Source organism: Poeciliopsis prolifica, unplaced genomic scaffold (genome assembly GCF_027474105.1).
Source record: "Poeciliopsis prolifica strain line A6 unplaced genomic scaffold, Auburn_PproV2 SCAFFOLD031, whole genome shotgun sequence".
Taxonomy (NCBI): domain Eukaryota; kingdom Metazoa; phylum Chordata; class Actinopteri; order Cyprinodontiformes; family Poeciliidae; genus Poeciliopsis; species Poeciliopsis prolifica.
The window spans coordinates 5,336,619-5,355,942 of record NW_026562406.1 but is presented as its reverse complement, the minus strand read 5'-3'; the positions used below and the strand labels follow the sequence as shown (position 1 = coordinate 5,355,942).

General features: G+C 39.9%; 1 protein-coding gene across 6 annotated transcripts in view; it reads left to right on the top strand.

Annotated features, from left to right (window-relative positions):
• Window positions 1–200: 200 nt before the first annotated feature.
• Window positions 201–19,324, top strand: part of pbx3b (pre-B-cell leukemia homeobox 3b) — a 75,110-nt gene continuing 55,986 nt past the window's right edge. For 4 of the 6 annotated variants that reach the window (XM_055050733.1, XM_055050732.1, XM_055050737.1 and 1 more), the window contains exons 1-2: window positions 201–633; window positions 1,205–1,278. In XM_055050733.1, coding sequence (XP_054906708.1) covers window positions 386–633; window positions 1,205–1,278 — 322 coding nt within the window. In that variant the 5' untranslated portion in view covers window positions 201–385. The remainder of the gene's footprint in view (window positions 634–1,204; window positions 1,279–19,324) is intronic. The other 2 variants (XM_055050735.1, XM_055050734.1) reach the window with 1 other exon arrangement.

Sequence of the window (19,324 nt, the reverse complement as noted above, 5' to 3'; positions counted from 1 at the left end):
GAGAGAGTGAGAGAGAGGGGAGAAAATAAAGACTGATCGGTGCGAGGATTTGGAGCGGGGATATGATGGAGCGTCAATTTTGACGAAGAAGTTTTAAGAAGAAGAAGTAGAAAGATTTTTCTTTCTTTTTTTTTTTTTTTTTATCCCCCAAGCAAAACACTGCCACGCGTTTTTGGGCACTTTGGACCCGCGCGTAAAAAAAAAAAAAAAGAAAAAAAAAAGCATCAAGAGGACTACTTCACACTAAAAAAAAATCTATATATATATATATATATCGATATATAGATACATATATTCAAGAAACACGCGTCTTTATTTCGCTGAACAAACACTGCGTTTGCATCCATCCTCGTCTCTACGGCATATGCTCTAGCCGATTTCGTATATGAGTTTTTCAATTTGCGTGGCTCAGTGCACAGACTCTTTAGCGGCGACCATGGACGATCAAGCCCGGATCATGCAGTCCATCGGCGGCGTCAGTCTGGCCGGCCACTCGGTGCAGGGAGGCATGCCGCTGCCGCCTCCGCACGGACACGACGGGACGGACGGGGACGGGAGGAAGCAAGACATCGGCGACATTCTGCATCAGATCATGACCATAACCGATCAGAGCCTGGACGAGGCGCAAGCAAAGTTGGTTGATTTATATGTTTTGTTGAGTTCGCCCTCACCAGCAGATCGCTGGACGCGGCTTTGCTGAGGGATGTTTGTTGGCCCCGATTACCTGAAGTCCCAGTGTGTTAACAATAGACCGGATTGGCTGTGAGGACAGTAATATGCCCCAAACGGCTGAGCCTCGCGAAGCGTTTAACGCAGGTGAAAAGCTGTCACAATAGGGAGCGAAGGAGTTTTATTTAAACTACCTGTTTGAACCTGAGCGAGGTGGTTGTTGTTACAAAAAAAAAAAAAAAAAAAGGAAACAGAAAGAAAAAAAAAGTTGGCGCTGCACACATGTCAGATTTCAGCCAAGACTGTTGTTCAAATCCAGCCTCATGCAGATGCAACCACAAAAACATCATTTTGAAAACAAGTAATTTTCATAATAAATGTTAAACTTCAGTTAACTTAAAAAAATATATACATTTTTTTTAATAAGCGTGTGTGAGGTGAAGTGCATAGAGGCTTAAACTTGTTCATGTCTAACATGTTTTTTGTTATCTGTGACCTTATTTGAGTGTTTTATTTTTTTCTTATACTGAAACAGGAAACATGGACTGAACTGTCACAGAATGAAACCAGCACTCTTCAGCGTTCTCTGTGAAATCAAAGAAAAGACAGGTAAGATTTTTCCGCTACAGATACAAATATTGGCCTGACATATACAAAAATATATTTTAGAAGAAAAAAAAACTAAAAGCAATAGAAGAATAGATCTAATAGCATTGTGCAGGTCAAGGTTGCAAGGGTTTTTGGAAGAGGAGAGAGAGAAAGGCAGGGTGTGGGGGGGTAGGTGGTGGAGGGGTAGACCTCTGCCCGAATGAATCAATCACCTTTTTAAATTTGTCACTGTGTGCCATGTGGAAACAGTAAGTGTTGTCACTTTCCACTGAAGATGCTCTCGTTCCTGCAGGAGCGTCTTGTCTTTTGAATTTGTGCAGAAAGCGTGCTTCCCTACCCCTGGCACAGAGCAGGACGGGGAAATCCCGCAGCATATGCTCTACACAGCTAAGATCACACGGAAACTTGTGCTTTATAACATGAAAACAATCCCACACTTTCAAGCAGACTACAGTCTGCGTGTCTATAATTAGAGTGCTACTCTATTGAGTCTCGTTGATTTGGAGAAAACAGAAGCAAGGAAAAAATAAAAACAACACAAAATAAAAAAAAAAGAAATAGTCACGTTATTTTTGCTGATGTGAATCAAAATTGATTTGCAGAATTTTTTTTTCACATTTGTATGAATAATTTCCATATTTTTACAGCAAATATTTTGAAACATTCTACGCGCCTGCCAGATGACACATATAATTGAGCTGAGAGCTGAATTTTAGGTTCAATAATCAAAACTTCAAAACATTAGAGCCTGCAGGACCTGCTGCAGAGCTCTTGCTATGATGTCTTCATTTGAATAAAATAGAGTGAATTAGATAAACTCCTCTTGTTCAGATTGTACATTAAGTAATCAAAGATCCTTTTCTTTTTAAAGACCAGGGTAAAAAAAACAACAACCTTTTATTTAAATACCGAATTCTTAAGGTTAAAAGCACAAATTGTGCAGATGTTTATGGTGTGTTTCTGGTGGTGAAATAATTAGAACAAAAGAAAAAAATGTCTAATGAGAAAACCTCCGTGCCAGATTTGTGACCTTTGTGCGCTTTATGAGGAAATTAGCTTTTAGGAGATCATAAAACTTTATGAACTTCCTCAACACAGGTGGCGTCCACAGGGACCGGCTCGGGCTCCTCGGTCTTGTGAAGGCTCTGTGGCTGTGCTGTCGCTGAATTTGGAGAATTTAAATATAAAGACAAATCAGACTAACTTACATAAATGACACCAGTGCTGGATCTGATGCAGTGCTTAGCAGCACAAAAGCGTGTCTGACATGTGGATGGAACAGAAATAGATTGGTGGATTTATTTCTGAAATCACACTCCACTTCCCTCTCTGAATTTACGACTCCGACATTGAATGTTTTAAAAGCATCTCTTTAAAAAAAAAAGGAAAATTAATTTCAGATGAAACAACAAAAGTTTTACGCACTTGCCGTTAGCGTGGGTGTGTGAGATTCAGAATAAATGCGTGTGAAAGAGATGAGATATTGAAGAGAAAGTTTTCTATGTGCTTGAGTTCACGTGTGCGTGCGTGCACGCATGCATGCATTGCAAAGTGTGTGTGTGTGTGTGTGGGTGTGTGTGTGTGTGTGGTTAACCTGTGCTGTGGAGTCCCAGCCTGTCCCTCTCTGAATCTGACAGAGCTCAGCTGCTCTGCTGGTCTTGTTGACCAGTCCGCTCCTCCAGCGCACGCAGCGAGCCTTTCACATCGTTTGCTGGTGTCTCCTTCACACTTTACACTATCTGTTCAGATCACAACACGGTACCGCTGCTTTTCAGCCATAGGAACCCAGTGCTGCCTGAGCAACACTTTTATTTACAACAACTCTTTGCTGGAATTGCTGTGATCAGAACTTATTGTCGTGTCAAGTCAAATAACTTTTTTCTTTTAAGTGGCGTGAGACATTTGAGCACTTGTCAGAGTGTTTGGAACTTTATGGCGCTCCTCGAACTGTTTTTGTAGAGCCACAGCATTTTCCTGCATAGCTAATGCCCCTAGAAGTATTAATTCACTTTGATATGCTAATTAGAGAGCATTATGCAAGAAATGAGATTAAGTGGCAGCATGAAGTCATTTGCCTGTCACTAAATTGAGTGTTTTTAGCTGGAGCCCACCCCAACCTCATTCTTTTTTCTTCTTTTTCTTCTGCTTAGTTTTGCATTTAGATAAGCTAAAAGTGAAACTTGGTTCGCATGTGTCGTTTTTGTCCCTTGGCTGTCGAGGGGTTTTCGTTTTGGTTCCAATTATCAAACCTGAAAGCAAAATTCTGCCATGCTTCAGGACAATAGGTAACATTCAAGCTGCGTGAGATGACAATGGGTGCATTGAGTGGAATTTGTGTGCGATTCAGATGAGTTTTGCAGTTATTCCCCTGAGCTGGGTTTGTATTATCCCACTGGTCTCCCCTCCTCATGCTTGGGAGAAGGAGCTCCCAGCAGCAGGGGCAGCAGCAGGGGCAGCAGCAGCGGTGGGAGCGGCAAGAATAACAAAGGTGAAAGATTACCTCCATATGGTATTTCTGAGCAGGAAAAGAGAGGTTCTGTAGCAAGACTTCTCTTTGATGTGAGGTTTAATCAATAGAAAGAGATTACAGAAAACTATTACAGGCTAAATCACAACGCGCTGCAGAGGGGCTTACCCCTCTCCATGGCTCTCTCTCAGCGGCGAGGCGCTTCTTCTTCGTCTTGCTTGTGTATTGACTTGTTGTTTTCCTGACCTTTGACTTGTCAGGTTCAGAAAATGGGGGGAGGACGGGGAGGTGGTCTGAAGAGGTAACCGAGAGAGGGAGAGAACGTGGCAGATTCAGGCTGATAAATGCTGTGATCCGGTGTGTGAAGCTGTGGATTATAGGGAGAGCCTGCACTCCGAGGCCAAGAGAATATCACCAGGATGTGTCCGACTTGGATTCTGGGAAAGAGAAAAAGAAAGAAGAAAAAATAAAAATCCTTTTGGGTGTATTTAAGAGTTTGTCTGTGTTACATGTTCTGCTGAGTTCTGAAAGAAAGTATTGTCTGGACAAAAAACATTCAATGTGGAGATATAGAGAACTTGGCAGGAGTAAAAAAATAAATAAATTTGGACTGAGTGTGTTAGCGTAAAAGAAAGAAAGAAAAAAATCAGTGTTTCCTGAACTAGATGTGATCTACCGTGCCTTTAATTTAATAAAGTCATTAATGCAACAGGGGTGGCGTTAGGGGGGAATGTGTGATTTTAATACTCTTTTAAAGCAAGTTTCCCCCAACACTGCACAGCAACCAGACTCACCACACTGTTTAGTGTAAGTCACAAACAGAACTAGAAGAAAGAAAAAATATGTTATTACTCCTGGACAAAGATAATGAGCCTTATTCATACAAAAAAATGAAATTTTAAAATACTGTTATATATATACATTTTATACTATAATTTTAGTTTATTTTTGTACATTTAATTCATTGCATTTCAGTCCCTTTTTCTTACACAGAAAAAAAAAGCCCTCGTAAATGCATGACAGAGAACAGAAAGCTATTCAGCAGCTGAGACAATTGACTTTGGCTGCTTTTTTGTCTTGTGGAGCCCCAGTGATGCGGCTGTACTCACTAGATAGCGGTTGTGCAGAATGGGTCGTGCACAGCTGGGTTCCTGGCTGGCTCAATGGCAGGGCCACTGCTTCCTCCTCTAAAGCACAAGGGGGACCGAGGAAGATGTGGCTATTATCTAAGTAGCTTCCAAATACCCTCCATTTCCCCATCAGCCGGGATGAAAAGAAGGAGAGCAAGACAAAGAGGACAGGGAGACAAAGAGAGGGAGTAAAGAAAAAAAAAAAAACAAGAGCATGCATATCAGGGTAAATGCTTTTGTGCTGTGGGGAGAGATGTTTCTGCAGCGGCGCTGCCTTGTGTAGCTGTGCACATGGCCTCTCAAATCTGTTTTTTATGTACAATGATCCGGCGCTGTCCCTCCATCTGCACACTCGAGCACACGTCTTCTCCCCCTCCACCCCACCCATCCACCTCCTCCACCCCCCATCCACCCCGTCTCTTCCCACTCAATCGCTCCAAGCGTTTTCTGCAGGGCTCCTGTGCGATCAACAGCTCATAATTGTTTTTTGCACATACGTTATGCAAATGAGCCTTTATGGCAACTGGCATAACAATTAGCATCCTCCAACAATATTTTACTAGGTTAATTGCGAAATTTCTAAATTGTACATCTGAGTTGTTAATTAGGCATGACAGAGGTGGTGAAATAGTTATCTTCAGGCGGTGGCAGCCAGCAGAGGCTGCTTTGGATGCAAAAAGGAAGGATTGATTGAAATTAGTTTACAGCAGTGAGAGAGGGCCTGTCGGCGAGTCGACGGCCCCTCTTGCCTGTTTACGTGAAAAAAACAAAACAAAACAAGCCAAAAAAAACCAAACCTGGAGCAGACCGGGAGAAGGTGGAGCAAATTTAGGACTTCATTCGAAAAGCTTTTGCTCGGTTGTATCGATCGCAAGTAGTGTTTTTTTGTAAACAGAGAAAAAACCGACATGAGTGATAGAGCTTGTCATACTGATGCAAGTTTGCAAAGACTCTACTTTCATACATCGGTGGAGTTGTACTGTTGTCAAAACTGTACAAAAAAATAAAAAAATAAATAAATAAATTGATAAATCTTTGACCTGCCATACATGCTGGAGCTAAAATTTCCACAAGCCCCCTTCTGTAACTGACACTGATTTTACTGACAAGCTCTAACCTTTGAAAATACTGCAATTTGCACGTACTTGTTTACTTAATTACTGACAGGACAGAGAAAGAGATGTCAACATGTTTTTCTGCAGCAATCCTTTGCGAAAATGAACGAAGATTGTACAAACTTCAGAATATGTAAATGCATAACTTATTGTTTTTATTCCAGCTCTATTTAAGCTGAACAGAATTTATTTTCGCAACAACAAAATTATAAAAATAAGACGCTATCTGCAGAGTGTAGTCCCAGTGTTCCATGTTATTTGTGTCTTCATGTGATGCCATGAAGCTGGTTATACGTGTAAACAGGGTTAGAGTAAAAAGGCTGGTGCAAACCAAGTCCTCCCTCAGTAATGACTGCTATTTGTAGGTCTCTATTTCATTAGTTCTAGTGTTTCAGGGAAGAGTTTCCCTCCTGGGACAATGGGAGTCTATGATCTTCATTTACTCTGCACACATTACATGTGGACAACTCAAAGTCTTATCAGTGGTAAGTTCAGCAACACTGATAAAAACCAGGCGTTTGCTCATATTACTGCTTTTCTCCACATAATCTTGATTACATTATGTTATTTTATGTGGAAAATATGTTTTTTTTTTTTTTCTAGTTTGCGTGTGAGTGTTTTTTTACACTGATAAAATAAGCTGGTAGAAGTTACCAATTACATTAGTGTGGCAATTTGTATACTGTAAATCTGGGCAGATTTGTATCATATTTCTCAATAAGTTTAAGAGCTAATAGATATTTTGAGTTGAGTTTAAATAAACTTACTCAACAAAATTGACTTTTTACTATCTACAAGAGAGAAATAAGCTTTTAAAATTTGTGTATATTTTATGTATATTTTGGATAACTATTCTTGTTAAACACTTTAGATAAAATAATTAAGAACCTCAACTTGAGGAGTAAGTGTGACTTTTAGCATTGACTCTGTTGCTAATCTAATCAAGGGACAAATGTTAATGAAATAGTAATAAATATTTTCAATCAATTCTATCAATGTGGAATATAAACACTTCCCCTGATAACCTTAGTTATGATGTGTTATTCATGATTATAAGCTGTTTCGGGGTTAAGCTCAGCTGGCTAGCAAGTTTAGCTTTAGCGCTGTTGCTAACCTAGTTAGAGTTGCTTACACACTTAAATACTTGCTGAAATTCATACAGGTTTCTCAACTACAAGTCTTTGAACTTAATTTTTCACAAAAATAAAGGAGGTGTTGTTATTAGACTTTAAGCTTCATTAAAGTCATGTGCTTGATTAAAAATGTAAATACATTTATTAGCTAATATCTAATAACCTCCAAAGTTCCTTTTTACAGTGTGGATATGTTTTTCCAAAAAATGGGGAAGTTTTGCAGCTTAAATATATTTTGACAAATATGTCTTAAATCTCACTTTAAACTCTTTGTCACTGTTGTACTTGGAAGCCTGTTGCCTGAAATTGCTCTTTTCTTTTTCATAAGATTATTTTCTTGGAGAGTTGTCTTTTCTTCTTCTGCAAGCTTTAAATTTGAGCTCCTCTCGCCATTGTTCCAGATGCCATTGTTCTGCTTTTCGTACATTACAATGATATATCGGCGCCAGAAATGGGAAAAAGACTGCAATGCAATGAAATTTTAATCAGCGTCTTCTGCTGCTTTAATAAGGCAAATAATTCTTATTGGCTGCTGTGTTAAGATTTCTAATATTTAATTCATAGCAAACCTTGCATTATTCGGCTGTAGCCTTAAGACAAGCTCCACCGTGCTGCTTTCTAAAAGGCAACGCAGAAAGAAAAAGGGGATCTTAGAGCTTGAGCACTGCCAGAAAAGATATCTTGATTTTGTTTGTGCATTTAAATAAATTTATAGAATTATAAACCAGCCATATAATAGTTTCATTGCGGCCCATGAGGTGGAGTCAAGTCTGCTACTGCCGGTGTTAAATAGACAAACTCTTAAACACCTCTATAATTTTGTTTGGGAGTTTTACTAAAATAAAAGCCATTCGCTGAGCTGGCTATGGTTTTTGTTTTCTTAAGTCCCTTGAAGTTCATTTTTGTTTCTGAAGTAATGGAAAGATGGCGAGGGGCCAGCAGTTAGGTGCTGGCTCATGTTACAGCAAAACGGCGGGTCCCTATTTTTTTATTTTTTTTTTCGTCTCTCGGTGAAACGGCTTAATTGGTGTCAGAGCCCCAGGGATAAAGGCCTCTCGCTCTGAAACGCCGCCACACAGGCCCCTGTCTTCCCTCAGACCAAGAGGAACGGCCTAACGTCTGCTGCTGAGTGAGGACTGAGCCGTGGCATAACAATACCAAATGATGTTTGGGATGACAGAAATTAATATGCACTTGCTCCCAGAAAGCCGTGATTAATGACGGCGAGCGGGGGAATGCTGTCCCTCCTTTTGCTCCTCTTGATGGGGTCTGAAAACCTTAAAAAAGAAAGAAAAAAGAAGGAAACAAGAAAAAGCCTGGTTTCTCCTCTCTTTAGGAAGTGGAGGTCATCCAGCGTACATTGCCGCTGTTCCTCTTTTGTTTTCTCCTCAAGAAGACTACGAGGAAGCGGTGACAGACTGTAATGAATTTCAGAATGACTAACTAACATAGCGGGCAAGGTTTTTGTCCTGCTGCATCAACAATTGTAGGACATTTCTCCAAATACCTTAGCAAAGCTGATTTGATCTGATACAATTACGTGCAAATATAACCTGATAATTCTCCTTTATGTGGCTCGTTTTACCAAAAAACAAAGGATTCGGTGTCATTTCCTTCGTCCTTGTTTGAAATTTAATACATACCCATTGATCTGGAGCCAAATGTGTGGACAAAATGGTGGTATGCTGTTGCCATGATAATGATCTGTATCTGTTGTGTCCTAGGAGGAGACACATGAATATTTAATTGTGTCTGCTAGAGAGATCCCCAGACCCTTCTGTTCATTTCTTACTTTCTCTAATGCGTTTCCACCCTCCCAGGTACTTCCTCTCTAAGTAATGGAGAATTAAAGCACGCATTAAAATGACATAAATTGCGACGTAAGGGATTTCTGAGGACATTTGTCTCGGCGCGATGTGCTCGAAAAATTCAAATGGCAAGTTTTGACAACGGACATTCTGCTGACGCCGTGCATTTGCCTCACATCGGCTCCTTCAAATAAGCATTTCCTCTGTCAGAGTGATTGATATGTATTCAGCATGCACTTTTTACGTGGCGGTTTGCTCTGGAAGATGATGTGGGTGCAAGGATATGAGTTTTAAACAGTGAATGAGCTCCCCTCATATTGATCTATTTGTGTTGCCAGAGTGGCAGGTGCTATACGAACACTGCGTCAGCTTTGATTGTTTGTGTCAGTGATCCGAGCCGACACTGAGCTCTCTTACTGTTCGTCGCCATGCTGGCTTCCTGTTGATGAATGGCAGCATGCTGCTCACATCCTAGAAAAAAAAATGTCAGTGTCAAAATTCACACTGGATTTTAGAGATTAGTCATAGTTTGTGTAGACTTGGATTTTTTTCTGCCTTTTTGTTTTTATTAGACGTTCACCAATCAGGGGTTTTACTGGACAATATCAAGTTACATTTTTTTAAAAGTCTGACCTGCCTTTTAAGATTTCAACCAATTAAGGCTTTTCTTTCAAAGGGTCATAATATCTAAATAAATGCTTCAATTTGAATCAGATTATATGTAAAGGGATTATGCATCATAGTATGTGTACTTAATCTGATTATTAAACAAAATAATCCTATCAACCCAGATAAATGTGGACAATTCTGATTCATCTCTACTAACTGTGAGGCGACTGAAATCTTTATTAGGATTACAACATGGTGCAATCGAGGTATTTTTAAATGTTATGTTACATCTTTCAGTGTAAAGTTTCAATTAAGCCATTGAAAGTGACAGAGTGAAAAAGTTTTTTCTCCAGTTCTACAGAGCGCAGAGTAAGACAGTGAACCCCCCCACCTTCCCCACTTGTTGCTGGACACTGCCACTCAGCTGGCTGAAAACAGGCAATGACAGTAATACTTAAAGGAAGGCTAAAGTCTGCTATTTGGAAATATTTCTTGTGACTGACAATAAATTGTCTACACTAAAGGAGTACCATCCATCCCTCTTAATAAGCTAACACAGTTTTCAAACTTTAGCTAGCTATGACCAGTATTTTTATTAAACATCTCTTTCCAAGCAGATATTCATAGTATTTAAGTAGTGATCATCCGTTTGTTATACTTTTTCACTCTATAAAGAGCAGAACAGTAAAATGTCAGGTTTTATGCATAGTAAGCACTCACAAATTACATTTTTGTTGAATTCTGTGTAAGCAAGACACAACAACTAGATATTGTTGTAACTATAAAAAACACCATACAATATTTTAGCAGGAATAAGGAATTATTTTTGCCTTTCTTTACAATAAAAGCATTTGGATGTCATACGTTTTTTATTACATGGTAGTGTGATACCATGTAATACACAGAAACTTCATCATACTGTCATAATGTCATATGCTTTCTTCTGATGCTTTCGGTTTCTTAATATAATTATGGGAAAGCTTTTATCGTGAATGGTAACTCATTATTGAGGGACAGGAGGTGTGGTCCCTCTCCTTCTTTAGACATTCAAATTTCAATCCTAACCTGTGTTTGTGCATGCGTGCGTGTGTATGTGTGTGTGCTGGCAGGCACGCTCGGGTACGGCATTGAAGGTGAGCCCCAGTAAGTATGCAGAGCACGGCGGGCTTCGCACGGGTGCTGAAGGAGAGCATGGAGTGGCAGAGTTAATTTATTTAATGACTGAGCGTCTTATATCTTCCCCAGCCCTGATTAGAATCCATGCTTGATGAAGGAAGCGATAGAGGAGGGGGTGCACTGCCCCCTGGGCCTCAGCACGTACGTTCATGATTTTCTCCCTCCAGCGACTGCTTTCCCGTTGCTCTGTCAACCAGCTTTTGTAATAACAGAAAAATTATACCAAAAATGTAAAATTCCACCACTTTTTTATCATTGCAGTCTTTGAAAGTGGCCATACGTGAGCATGTTTTGCTGCACTTTGACAGCAAAAAAACACAGCTCAGAGCTGATTAAATTTGTGGATTTGCATGTGTGTGTGTGTGTGTGTGTGTGTGTGTGTGTGTTTGTGTGCTTCTTGATAAAGACGAAGCACCGTGGAGCTGTATGAACGTGGGAAAGCCAAACAGAGTGTGTCACTTTGGCAGCGCGGGCTGTCAGCATTGAGGAGCTGCAGTTGTAAAAACCATGACCTTCCTCTTTGCCAGCATGTCTCTCGCTGAGCCAAAGCGCTGCCCCGTAGATTTGGGCTGGCTGTGGGAGGGAATACAAACAGAGAGGAAAAGACAGACAGTGGAGGAAAAAAAATAGAAATACTTAGAGCCATAATTGTAAAGAAGGGCGGGGAGGGGTGATTTGCTGGTTGGAGTAATGAAATACTTCTTGGAGCTATCATGACTGTGAAGCTGAGAGGAAGCAGGAGGACTAAGGAAGAGGGGAAAAAATACTCCCCGGCTTCTAACATTTCCATGAGCCATCATCAGTAATGCTGCAGCAACCCCACAAACCAGAAATTATTTCTTCAGGCGTCGCTGTCAAGTGTTATTCAAATAACACCAGCCTCACATTTGAATAACAGCCGACATTTTGAATTAATTAATCAGACAAGATAGTCTGGGCCTTTTCTCATTAGTCTACAGGTCAGGCTGGGGAAGATATATGCGCTGGAGATGATATACTTGTCTTTAATAGTGATTTATGGAGATTTGGGATTGTACTCGATTTGTCAAAGGGCTCGGTTGTGGAAAAATAGACGAGTGTATATTTCATTACTTTATCTTTGATACGTTCCACGATGTTAAAAGATACAGTCTTCCTGTTTAGATGCGCACAGGGCTCTTTTACATTCGCCCTTCCTGACTAAAGAAACACACACGCACACATTTAATCTCTTCTCATACTGTAGAGCTCTCCCATTTTACTTTTCGTATGCAATTAAGCGAGGGCTGTAAATTATAACTTCGCCGTACTTTAATTATCGCAGTGTAAAAATAGAGTTCCTGTCTTTGAGAGGATTTCATTAACTTCCTCAATATTCCATGGCATATCAGAGAATCACAAGATTGCAGGAGTGTTTGTGCTTGTCATGCTCCCAAAATAATAATATATTTTTTTATTACAATAAATAACAAAAACAAGTGGGATAACTTTAAGACACACTGGTTGGTTGTCCGGTGATCAGACTCATCTAATTTTCTCTTGATCGGCTCTTTTGAGTCAAAAAATTTAAAAAATATAGATGTTTTTCCCCCTATTTATTAAATGCATCAAAATAATAAGTTGCTGTCATTTTTTATCCATTAATGGGTCTTCCAGAAACATCTACTTTGATTTTCCTTGTCTCAGATTATTATAAATTAAATAAAGCTTAGTCACAAATGTTTTGATGCCTAAGAAATGGTGATGCTTCTGTGTTGGAATCACCTTTTCCATATTACCGTTATGTTTTATTCTTTATCATTCCCCCACAAAAAAAAAAAAATATAAATAATAATAATAATAATAATAAAGTGGTTAAAAGTAAAATTTCAAAATCAGAAAAACTGATCAGCAAGAAAAAAACAAACAGAGAAGTCAGAGTGGTTCATCACTAATAATTATGATTCCCCCCCCAAAAAAAATTAATTCAAAACTACTACCTCTATAAAATGAGCTGCACTGTGTGTATTTCTCTTCTATATTTTATTCTCCTTCACAAAAACAATAGGAGCAAAAAAAAAAAAAATAAAATAAAAATAAATAAATAGGTCAAAATCCTCAGAGAAAAAAAGGAAAAGTGTGGTCGGTGCATCTCTAGCTGATTTGCCAATATATTCACTAAATATTTTCATGGCTGCATTTCTGGATCCACCTCAGTCCCGCCTGTTTACCAGCTGGTGTGACATTTTATTTTGGGTTCATATATGTCAGTGTGTGTGGTTATGGAGGTGTAAATTATTTTTTTAAAGGATATCTCGTGTTAATAATATAGTGTCACCTGTTTTATGAGGTGTTAGATATAAATATCTGGTTAGTCTACAATTGTTCTTTTTTTTTTTTACATACTCTGGTTTTAATTATAGGGCAGAAATAGTACAGTATGCATCTGGGATTTCATGCTAGACTCTGTGTGTGTGTGTGTGTGTGTGTGCTAGCACATGTGTATGCGGGTACTTGTGTGTGTCTCTTTGCGCGTGTGTGTGAGTGTGTTAGAGAGTGTCAGGAAGCTCTGAGCTGTTGCCATTCCGGTGAGCAGCCCACACAAAATGCACCAACACCAGTGTGACAAAACATTCAAATAAATTGCTGTCAGGCTGCCGAAACACCAAGTGCAGCGATTTTTATCTGACATGTGGAAGACCCAGACATGCAGTCCTGACAAGTAACGCCGGAGCACCTGTGAGAGACGAGCGATAAAAATCAGAATGCGCCTGATCCTCGGCATAACAATACCTATCATTACTTGATATTATTTCTTGTCTTTAAGAGAGAGCTCAAGATGGGGAGATAGGAAAGATGTGCTGGCTGCTTTAAAGTGAGACTATAGCAAAATGATCTATGGGTGTGCATCAAAGTGAAAATGCTTTTAATTTTAATGCGAAGTTGTTTGCGTGAGTGCATCATCTGGAGAAAAACTTTAATTTCTGTGAATTATTTAAGATGCATTCATGCATTACTGCAATTTGGATTTTTTTTTTGCATGATCCAAATACATTATTTGGCATTTTTTGTGCTTAAAAAAATTAAAAGCTACTGATGGGCTTTTGTATCACTATGCCTGACACAAACAGGCACCTAGAGTGGCTCATTTTGTCAATGCTATTCATTGAGCGTGCAAAAATAACTCTGCAATTCTAAAATCCAAATGAGAAATACTAAAAATAAAAGAAGTAGAAGAAGAAGAAAAAAAAAGAAATCTAGGAGACAAAGAACTGACAGAGGAATGTGCCATCCATTCTCTGCTGTATTGTTATTTTCTCCCTTATAGGTTACTAATGAGGAATCGGCCCTCATTATGATTTTAAGGATGAGAGAGGAAAGCTTTTAATTAATGATATGTAAATGGTTCTGAATTGATTATGTTAGAATATCAAGAGAGATGGGTAGAAGCTGTGGTGTAATATATTTTAATTAAGAATTAATTAAAAATGATGGCAATTTTATAGAGGCTCATGGAAAATAGAAGAATTTATTCTCTGTCACAAGTAAATCAGCCCTTGATTAAATAAACAGACACACTCTGTATTCATGTAAGAGATATATGTATCTAGAAGATATATATCTATTTATCTACATATCTATATATATATATATATGTATATATCTGTATATATCTATATATATATATGTGACAAGTATTTTATTCATGGTGGACCACAAGCCACGTTTTTCTGGAGTTTATTTTAATTCATCTCATTCTTAATTCATGAGATCCTCCTGGTTTGTGTTAGGAGGATCAATAAAGCTGTGTTTCCTTTTTGCATTCAGTGTCTACAATTAGATTTGCAACAAGGAATGCAATTATGAGCAAGACATGAATGCGAGTTTTTATCTCTTGTGGCAAGTGTATGTACACCCCCTAAAGACACCAGTCTGTATACGAGGTAAAAAATAAAAAAAAAAAAGAGAGAGAGAGAGAGAGAAAAAGATTTGTGTGAAAAAGATGAGTTGAGACGAGACGTGGACCCCGGTTAACCTTTTTAATTGCGATTTGCTTTCTTTCATTCATTCTTCGGGGCACAGGGAAGCAGGAGACATTAGGTGCGTTAATAGTGTGCGCCGCTATTAAAGGGAGAGAGGTCTTTGTTTTTCTGCTAACAGTGGCATACATGCTCTGTGCTAAACTCTGCGATCAATGGCAGAGAGGCTGCTATCACAGCACTCGGAGCAGGCGTTGCTCAGGGGGGAGGGAAGCGGGGGTCCCTGGTGGTTCATTTTGATTGGAGCACGGAGTTTTGTGTTGAAAGGCGAGGGAGAGACAGGCTGTTGGAAGCAAATCCCCCTGGATCAGTTAGAGCTTTGCAACAAAAACACCTTGATATTCCTGGGAACATTTGCTTAGGAAAAAAAAAAAAAAAGGATGAATTTAAATAAACAGGCAATGAGAGAATGAGATGATCTAAAGCAATTTTGAAGGTTTGGGTGTTCAGAAAAAGCTTTTGTATCCAAAGCTTGGAATTAATTTAGGACCTCTTTTCAAATCACAGTAGAAAGCTGCAATAGAAAACCATTGCTACTTTGGTTTGTAATATTTTTTTTAAAGAAAACTGAGTGTGCAATATACTGGGACGAGTCAAGGTGTGAGTAGAGAATGTTTGTAACTTAATAAATTAAGGGTGAGTTTAATGGAGGATGTGCTGCTGAGATAGAGGAAGTATTAAATCGATAGTTCACCCCGTACCATACTACCTGTAGGAGCATAGAAGCATCATGAATGGTCACATATGCATGAAATATCTGGGAGAGCACAAGGAGGATGCATGTTCAAGAAAAAACAAAACAAAAAGAAACACGCAATGCCCAGATGTGAGCATGCATGCATATACAGTGTAGGGTGGAGGAGCGTCTTCTTTTTGACACGTTCAACTAGTTGCAATACATCACTGTCAGGATCACTTTCTCCACCTATCCGAATTTGTGCATTAGTTATCCATGGAGGCCTTCATCAAAAAGTTGAGCAGTCTTGACATCAGCTCCCTAGCGGGAGCAGCAAAGGTGAAGTTGTGCTCAGGGTGCCGTGGCGGTTGTCATTGCAGGATGCACTCTCTGCACCCAACCGCATTAGAATGACAACTGGAGAGAGATAAACGAGGCTAAAACATACAAATATTATGCCACTGTTAATTTAGCCGTTGACATGTGAGGGGGAATTACGAGATGCGAAAGCAAACATGCTAGGTGTCTCTTTCTCAAGAATCACACAAATATGATCTGCAAAGTGTTCTATGGTTATGAAATAACCATAGAACCATAATAACCATAGTTGTGATTGTTTTAAGGCCTTTAGTCTAGATTCAGAGAGAAATCATCTGCTGACCAGAATCTGTAAATTGTCTGGCTGGTTGGAAACTTAAATATTTTGTTTTGAGAATTGAATGCACCTGAATTGTCATCGACATTCAGGTGCATTCACCTGAATGTCGATGACAAAAACTGATTGTTCGTACAGAACTGTGTTCTGTGATTGGTCAGGAGTTTGTTGCTGTGTTTATGCAAAACAATGACAGCAATGTTACTATTTCTCTTTAACTGGCCTGCTTCCACTATCCAGTTCTTATAGCCGCAGGAGACACAAGTACTTCTGATGAACATTTAGCTGATGAAATTCATAGGATTTTTCACTGAATAACTATATTAAATGGTTAATTAAATGGTGCTAGCTCCTTGACCAGATGACCTGCGCTGTGGTATAAAAGGTGTATGTGAATACCAACATATCGAAACGTTGCGTCAGCTGTTTGACTTCAGCTGATGTAAGTGGGAGCTTTTACTGAGTCTATAAAAATTCTCTTCGAAGTGGAAGATGTTACTGAGCTAAGACAACTCAAAGTTAACTAATTTCTGGATCAAGTTTAGTGCTTAAAATATGTGTATGTAGAGATATTCAGATTCATTCAAGCTGTGAAAAATTAGGAGAAAACAAGACTTTCTGCAGACAATACTAAGGCTGAACAGGGTGCACCAGAGTTGTTTTCTTTTACCTTCCAACCTCTGTCTTGATAGGTTTTGAAATGTCACATTTTGTAAGGTAGAAGCTACGGTTCTCTTGATGTTAGCTGTACTATGCTTGTTAGTTGCTACCATAAGACTCTAATCCCTGATATCATTTAGCTGACATTTTAAAAATGTTTTTAAAAACCTTTTTGGTAGCTCTCTCTAACACGACAACCGTCATGTCTTTTCGGTTCCTAATGCAAAAATTTTATGACCACTCCTGGCAGGAAGTGTAGTTAAAAATATTGGAAACACAGATCTTATGTTTTCCTATATAGCAGTAATTAGGAATAAATTGTAATCGGCTAGAATCGGTGTCTTGGAATACCTGTCACAAATATTTTGATCAATGCATTTCGAGCCTCGAGTGTGTTTGTGTAATCGAACAGAGAGTTTGGCTGCTGACGGGGAAGTGAGGTCAGGGCTCCCCCTGAGTGCGGGCGCTGTGGAGATGAGGAGAACCTTACAGTGGCACTGCTAGTGGTGAGCTCCGGCCACGACAGAGAGGAGATTGGGAGTAGAGAGTGGTTTGGAAAGCGCGAGGGGGTGGAGGGGTCGGTGGTGCTTCAGCATCTGAACTGGTTGATGGGAGCCAGAACATGAAACAATGCCGGGGGAACGTCTGGTGGGTTCGCTGCACAGAATTACAAGCAAGGGAGCAGGCCTGCTGAGGCAATTACAGCTTAATGGGGTCATTTGGAAGGCAATTGCCAGGGGTTAATGTAGTATGGAGAGATGAGGTGAGATTGAAGTGAAATTTTTGGCTAGAAAATGTGTTCAAATGAAAAGGGAGCAGGCAGACAAGTCGTGCACTGATGGGGTGGGAGGTTGACTGGGGGGAGCTGGTCTCTCACTGAGAGGTGAGAGGCCTGACCTCACACTCAGATGAACACTACTGCAGGCAAAATGCACACGTCCACACAGGTGCACTCCTTCTCCTGCTGCATACAGGATCGTCCAAATTGTCTTTAGTAACAGTTGTATTAATCCCAGCTCTGAAAATACTACAAATCAGCATGAAAAAGAAAAATAGAGCCCTATTCTGTTTTCAAGGGATGCAAAGAGAGATGTGTCAGATGAGCTACAAGAGGCACCTTAGAGAACAGGGATAAAAAGGATCATTATGGCTGTTATGTTAGCCAGTTCATTACCTTAATTACCCAACATAATCTGGTGTTGAGAAGGGTGCGCTGAAGCCTTGGGAAGGAGTCTTTGCCAGGAACTTCTTGCCCAGGTCTCATCTCCCTGATCCCCCTGATCTGCAGTAAGCAGCCTGATCATGCTAACGCTAAACTTTGATCAAAGCCAAACTTATTTAAGGTCAGTCATGTGAAATCTACCGGGAGTCACCATGTGCGGCCAAGTGGTCCGTGATGTAGGAAGTGGTACAGCACTGTGCCTTGCTGCTGCTGCTGCTACAGCCTCTTACTGTGCTGGATCACTGGACAGCAATAGCATTATCATCAGAGCTTTCAAGTCCTCAGCATTTTTATGCGATTATGCTCAACAGTGGAACTGAACATCGTCCACGGCTGGAGATTCCCGGAGACCGCGTTCTCCCCCACATTCTCTCTCTGTCTGTCATTCTGGGCCGCTCACTTTCTGTCATCTCTGTGAAGTCTTTGCCCGCCCGCCTCCCTTCCTCCGCCCCAACCTCCCCCCTCCACTCAGGGTTTTGGCTGAGAGCCGGGCACTTCACTGAGGCAGATTTTCCCAGGATCCCCAAAGGCTATTTTACCAGGACTCCCATTAGGTCTTTACCCATTACCAGTGTTCCAAATCATTTACAGAAGAATCTATTTATTTTATGTAGTAATGGATTCATTTGACACAGTTCTCTGTAATGAAAGTCTTGCTTTTAACATGCACCATACTCCAGTGGATTTATTTACTGGTCTTTCTATGCCTGATTTATTTCAATCTGCTAGAGATCTGGCTGCCTTGCAAAAGTTTTTGCCATTTTGTCATATTGCAAGCACAAACTTTGATGTAATTTGTTGGGATTTTATGCGAGAAACAGAAGTAGTGCACAGATGGGTAGAAGCCAAAGGACAGTTTTCACATTTCTTTACAAGTTCAAGGCGCACATATTTGTATTCATCCCTCTTTACTCTGTTGCCTCTAAACAAAATCTAGCCTAAATGCAAAACACTATGCATGGCAGACAACTAACATTACATGTCAACCTGAACACACTCTGCTCACAAATAAACATGGCGGTGGCAGAATCATCCTGTGGGGATGCTTTTACTCTGCTGGGGCAGAAAATGTGGAGAGAACAGGCATGGTTCAAGCACATTCATTTGTTAGAATGGTCCAGTCAAAGTCCAGACCTGAAATCCAGTTGAGAATCTGTTGTACTGACTTAGGAGGTCTGATTACAAGACTTCTTCAACTTTTCAAATGTTTATTTGTAAAAAGAAAAAGAAAATCGATAGCAACTTATCCTCCTTGCCACATAAAACCTACCAACACATTGAGGTTTGTGGTTTTATAGTGACCAAAATCTGAAAACGTTGAAGGGGAACATTGAATATTTTTACGAGGTATTGTTGGTGCCTGACATCATTCTCACCCAAGTATAGTACTGCACAGT